The sequence below is a fragment of the Typha latifolia genome, chromosome 14 (assembly GCF_019914945.1).
Source record: "Typha latifolia isolate L0001 chromosome 14, TyphaL0001v2, whole genome shotgun sequence".
NCBI classification, from domain to species: Eukaryota; Viridiplantae; Streptophyta; class Magnoliopsida; order Poales; family Typhaceae; genus Typha; species Typha latifolia.
The window spans coordinates 8,163,528-8,169,788 of NC_133099.1; the positions used below are offsets into that span (position 1 = coordinate 8,163,528).

General features: G+C 41.4%; 2 protein-coding genes across 2 annotated transcripts; one reads left to right on the plus strand and one right to left on the minus strand.

Moving 5' to 3' along the window:
• The first annotated feature begins 993 nt into the window (after nucleotides 1–993).
• LOC140801179 (vacuolar iron transporter homolog 2-like) lies at nucleotides 994–1,590 on the plus strand. The gene has a single exon (XM_073156181.1). It carries the CDS (start codon nucleotides 994–996, stop codon nucleotides 1,588–1,590), a length of 597 nt encoding a protein of 198 aa, XP_073012282.1.
• A 1,630-nt stretch (nucleotides 1,591–3,220) lies between these two features.
• Nucleotides 3,221–3,862, minus strand: LOC140801181 (vacuolar iron transporter homolog 2-like). The gene has a single exon (XM_073156183.1). It carries the CDS (start codon nucleotides 3,860–3,862, stop codon nucleotides 3,221–3,223), a length of 642 nt encoding a protein of 213 aa, XP_073012284.1.
• Between the last annotated feature and the right edge of the window lie 2,399 nt (nucleotides 3,863–6,261).

Below are 6,261 nucleotides of genomic sequence, written 5' to 3' on the forward strand. Positions count from 1 at the left end.
CCACTTTGCATACTCCATCCAAACCAATGGCCATGGAATAATAAATGCGACAAAGGTGATGGCTAACACTTGGGCTAAGGGTCAAGTTGGTAATTTTTCTTACATCTCCCCCCCTGGGGCCCAATACACAAACAAGAAAGAAAAAAGGTTTTGTGCTTATTACCGGTTCTTCCTCCCGAATTGAGACCAATCATTCAGATAGATGGGGGTAAATTAATGAGTTCGGATATTAATGAACTCTATCGAAGAGTTATTTATCGGAACAATACTCTTACCGATCTATTAGCAACACCGGGGTCGTCGGCTAACTTCCTTGACCTTCCGGGCACTGGGCAAAACGTCAGCCTCGGATCTATGCTTATTTTCAACTCCCTAAGCATCCTTTCCACCATAAGCCTTTCGCCTTTCCACCGGAAGCCTTTCCTCGTTTGAACTTTTGTTCAAACAAGTTGATAGTTTTTAAATGTGATAAATAATGTTTGAAGATCCGTGGTTACTAATCCCAGCCCTGATTCATCTGTCACCAAACCAACGGCCCTGATTCAATCTATTCTGCCTTCTCTCCATCCACTATTATCCAAAAATTCTGACCGGAAACAATATCAAGACGATGCGAAAGGTAATCCAATTTCGGTTCAAACAACTAGATAGTTTTTTAATTTAAAAAAAATTTAAAAAATTTGCATATAACAACACCTCGCTATTTAATAAAATTGTGTTAATATAATTTAATAACTATAAATACTAGCATTAGCACTAAACTTCCCCTCACATTCCTCATTCTATATTTTTATTATTTGTTTCTTCTGGTGCTCTCTCTTTCTAGGCTTCCATTCTTTGATCTCTTCATCTCTTCTTCTGCTGGGGTTGCGATTTCTATTCCCTTCCGCTTCTCAGGTTCTCAGGTGGAGTAACTTACAACCCTTGTCATAACTTCCTTTATTAACAGACCAATTTTCATTGCAGTTGAGCTCGAGATTACGCACGACAGCCATGTCCTTCCATCTCACCTCGCCAATCCATGCTCCCGCGATTACCCAATGCCTTCAGACCGCTATTCTCAGCGCAAAGACTGGATTGGTCTCTGCCTCCGTCCTCATCCTCATGATTGGCGAGGGATATCCGACGTACGACATGCTCATCTCCATCGTTGTCATCCTCCTGACGGACGCCTGCCGCAAGGCCATCAGCGAATTCGTCTCGGTGCACGAGCAAAACGACATCAAGATGGCGGAGATGAAGCGAGAGAGTGGAGATGTGGAGAACCCGACGAGTGAAGAGGAGAGGAAGGTACGTCTCCCGAGTCCGCTAAAGGCGGCCGGTGCAGCGGCCCTCGCGTTTGTGGCCTCTGGAAGTCTGCCTCTCCTGGCCGGTGGACTCGTAAGTCCGTGGGCCGGCAGGGTAGGGGTGGTCTGCCTGGTGACGAGCTTGGGTTTGGCTGTGCTCGGAGCGATCTGGGCTGTGCTCGGTGGCCTGAACATTCCCCGGTCTTTGTTTCGCGCTTTGTTGGGGGGCTTGGCTGACATGGCCATTTTCTACGGAGTGCCGTGGTTGTTTAAAGTAGCTTTTGGATTTGAGGCATCTACCTGAGTTACAAGTCATAATAATATTTAAGATTTAAAGGTTCTTATATTATATGTCGTAGAATCAGAAAGCAATGCTAGCTTGTGTGCCTTTTTGTAAATATTGGACCAAAATGAATTCAGGAGTTTGCATGTAAAATGTCAAATAAATAAATATATACGTATACACTATTGTTTGCATTTTGTTGGACTCGAAGCTACCCTACCTTCTCATAGTTTAATTTTTTGAGAAAAAGAAAGAGGGTACATATCTTACTACCTAATAGGGTATTGTTGGCAAATTGTATAATATTAAGGAGATTTTCTGAAAAAAGACCATTCTTCGGACACGAAATCTGGAACGTTGGATTGTTGTTGGCTAACCAGGCCTTAGCATATTTCACACTCTAAAGCCTGCCAACGGTCCAGATTACGTTTCACTATGGTCCGATTGAAAATTTTAATATGTAATATATGAAAAAAATACGTAACCTTTGAATTGGAGTCGATTCAAAAGGTTAAGTATGATTAGTGAAACGTAATCTGGATTGTTGGATCGGTGATAGCTTGTTCCATGGCGGGTATGATTAGTGAAATTAACGTAATCCTATCATTCACTTACATCTCGTTTGCACCATGACCCTCCCAAAGAGAGAGAACAAAACCTTGACCACATATGATACAACATTTACGAATTTATGACATCTAATTTGCGAAGTTTTATATAATTGGCAATATATTTTAAAATGTGATAAGAGTATAAAAATGTTCACATTAATATATCTTATACGAGCATGTGCGTAAGTTTTCTTGAAGATTCATAAAGAAGTACAAAATCTAGCTTTCCTTAGTAAGAGCGGCTTTGATGCCAGCTGAGTTCTGGGGCCTGTCGTGATTGTACTGTCTTCATCAACCTGAATAATTTCCTCCATTGGTGTCGCCGCTGAGGAGGTCGGAGAAGCACCCAAGCAGCTCATCTTCAGTGGAGCCCATGGCAGCACAAGTGAACAAGTGCGAGAAGGAGGGGAAAAAGAGAGGGAAGAAGGCAAGAAAAGGGTCTCTCAGAGGAGAGAAGGAAGGCTCTCGTGCATAGGGAGGAAAAATATATTAGCGGATCGAACAGTTGGAGAACCGTATTCGTATCTATTTTTCATCTCTGGATATGGATATGAGAAAAGAATACTAAATAAATAGTGAAATTATATGCCACATCTGATAAAAATTGCTAGATATATACTGTTATTAGATGCATGCAATAGGTAGATATCCGAGGATTACCAGGAGACAGCAACTTCTCAAATTTCAATCTAGTTTGAGCAACTTGTTTGTTTTAATTTCCATATACATGCTCTGCCAGGATTTGGAACTTGTTAACAAGTACATAATATATATCAGAATAAAAACGAACATATCTACAGTCAGAACAACCTTTGAATCTTGATACAAATATGAACTAAAATTAAGTTTTGGTCCAACGCTTACACTATAATTGATAATATTGACAGATTCATGCGTTATTTTCTGATTGATCACCATATAATACGCCGTATAAGATCCTTCAAGCTTGATTATTATGACTGGTAACTATAGATATATAGACATCACAAATCCAAAGGCTACCTTAAACAAACCGCTTCCCTCCATAGTAAATGGCTATCTCAAGCCAAGCCCCCCAACAACGCTCTAATCAAAGACTGCGGAATGCTCACGCCACCTAGCACCGCCCAGATCACTCCGACCACAGCCAAAGCCAAGCTCGTCACCGAGCAGACCACCACCATCCTGCCGGCCCACGGACGGCTGATGAATCCACCGGCCAGGAGGGGCAGACTTCCGGCGGCCACAAACGCGAGGGCCTTTGCACCGGCCGCCTTCAGTGGACTCGGGAGAGGTTCGATCTCCTCTTGATCACTCGTCTTATTCTCCACATCTGCCCTCTGTGCTCTCTTCATCTGCGCCACCTTGATGTTGTTTTGAGCGTGAACAGAGAAGAATTCGCTGATGGCCTTGCGGCAGGCGCCTGTGATGAGGCCGATCAGGGCGGAGATGAGCATGTCCTTTTCTCTGGATCCGTCGGTAATCATGAGGAAGGAGACAAAGACCAATCCATCCGTTGCGCCGAGAACAGCGGCCTGAAGCCGTTGGGCTCGGCCAAAGAAGTCTGTCTTGGTTAGCTTGACTTCTTTGCAGGGTTCATCGCATGGGATGATGATTTGGGCTTGGTGGCTTTGGTTTATTTCGGAATGGATTGGAGATGGCGTTTCAGATGCATGGTTTTGGGAGGTGAGATGGAAGAACATGGCTGCTCAAACAGTCAAACTGTAATGAAAAGTGGTCTACTGATGATGGAATTTATGCCGAGGGTTGTAATACTCACCTGAGAACTTGAGAAGAGGAAGGGAACAGAAATAACAACCCAAGCTGAAGAAAAAGATGCAAGAATGGAAGCTTAATGCAACGCCTCCTAGCATGGACGGACGTCTTTGTAGAGGTCCTGAGAATATAGGCCATATGCTTTGAATTTAGCTTGATTTGTACAATTACATATCTATCCACATAATATTGAGTTTTAGACCACAAAGAATGGGTAGATTTGTAAGGATAACTACAAGTTTGAGTTGGACAATTACAAGTTTACCCTTTCTTTTTGTTTTACAAGGTGCCGACACGTTGGAGATCCCAACTTTTCTTATACCGTAACTGGAATACTAGCATGGAGTCAAAGATGGACAAAATGGCTGCATCCTGCCGTCATTTTTTCACTATTTTTAATCTCTATAAACGATTAAAGCTAAAGGTCAGTCCATGGGTAGATCTGTAATTTTACAGCTCAAACTACTTTCCGTGACTGCTTGAGCTGTTAAAATTACGAATATACCCATTGTTTATGATTTAAACTCAAAAGTCCGTGGGTAGATCTGTAATTATACAACACAAGCTAAATTCTTTAATTGTAGACCACGACGAGACAGACGATGCTTGAGTTGCCAAATTACAGACCTACCCATAGACTTTTGAGTTTTAAACCACAAAGAATGGGTAGATTTGTAATCTGCCAACTCAAGCATCTAGATTACAGAATGTCTATAGTTTGCAAATTACAGATATACCTATGGACGTTTGAGTTTTAAACCACAAAGAATGGCTAGCTTTTTAATTGTAAACTCAAGTCTTAAAACACAGACCATAGCTTGAGTTGACAATTAGAAATTTACCCTCAATTACAGATTTACCCCGGACTTTTGAGTTTCAAAACCACAAAAAGTAGGCAGATTTGTAATTTTGTGACTTAAAATTTAAATGGACAGTGTTTTATATTGTCGAGCAATTTAAACTCATGACTTTTAGCTTTGATACTATATTAAATTATCAATTGCACTAAAACCTTAATATATTAGAGAATAATAATTTTTAATTTTTATATTTTATATTTTAACACTCATCTTTTCTTACTTCGACTCTTTTATTTTCCTCGCTATTTTTCGTTCTCTTCTTTTATCTAACCCTAGTCTTACTGTCACCTCGACAACGTCTCTCCGAGATTCGGGCTACGTTGGCAAACGCTTATCTTTTCTAGTTTCGAAGTGTCATACACCCTAGGATTCAAAAAGTTTTTTTTGGTTTAAAGGTTAGTTACTTTTTTTTTTTAGTTCAAAGGGGGTTTATATGAATATTATTTTAGTTTAAGGGATGTATATGGGTAATATAAGGTTTAGAGAAATGTAAAAAATAATAATAGTTTAGGGGTCTAAATGGGATAAAACAAAATTATCCCTTTATATTACAATGCTTCCCTATATTTTTGATTAAATTAGAAATACAAATGTTATTAACAAATATGACAAAATGACTTAAATGTTATACTTTTGTTAAATAAATATTTATTCAAAAGAGAAAGTATAGAGTGACTTAATAATATATAATAAAGATATATATATATAGAGGTAATGCAATTTTTGCTCAAAGAAGTTAATAATTTTAAAGTTAAAAATGCCTAAATAGTGATGAGGAAGAGAGTGGAGTAACAAAGAAGATGGGCGTTTCGAAACCGGCAATGAATCTGGATCGATCAGTCCTCCTTATACGACAATCATAGAAGTAGAACTATGAGAGTTAGTTGGATGGGATTGAGAAGAGGCTAGTGTAAGGAAGATCGCGGGCCAGTTATGTAACAATCTAGTCCTAAATTAATTAATTAAAAGAAAAAATAAAAAAACCTTTTGGGCACGACGCGACCGGCCACATTGTGGCCGGCCTCGTGCCCAAGCTAAGCCCAGCAGGTGAGAACTTTTCTCATCTGGCTGGCTTTGGGCATGCCACGCGCACCCAGCCGCCGGGCCAGCTGGGTGCTGCGGGACCCGCAGCCACCGCCTCTCTCTCACTCTCCTCTCTCTCTCTCTTAGTTCCTCTCTCACTCCTCTCTCTCTCTCTCGGGTTCGTTGGAATCGAGCCGCCGGCGAGAGGCCGGCCGCTGGCTGGCCAGCAGCGGCCGAGCCCCTTCCCGCCGGCCCGGTTGCCTCCCATCCCTGGCTAGCAGCGGCCGAGCCCCTTCCCGCGGGCCCGGTCGCCTCCCATCCCTTCCTTTCTTCCTCTCTTTTTCTTCTTCCTTCTTTCTTCTTTTCTTTCTTCTTCTTCTTCCTTTCTTCTCCTCCCACCTCGGTTACTATCTCCAGGCTGCAATAGTGTCAAGGGGGTCTTA

Excerpts from the sequence above, each read along its gene's own strand:
- LOC140801179 (XM_073156181.1), top strand. The coding sequence starts at position 994 with ATGTCCTTCCATCTCACCTCGCCAATCCATGCTCCCGCGATTACCCAA.
- LOC140801181 (XM_073156183.1), bottom strand. The coding sequence starts at position 3,862 with ATGTTCTTCCATCTCACCTCCCAAAACCATGCATCTGAAACGCCATCT.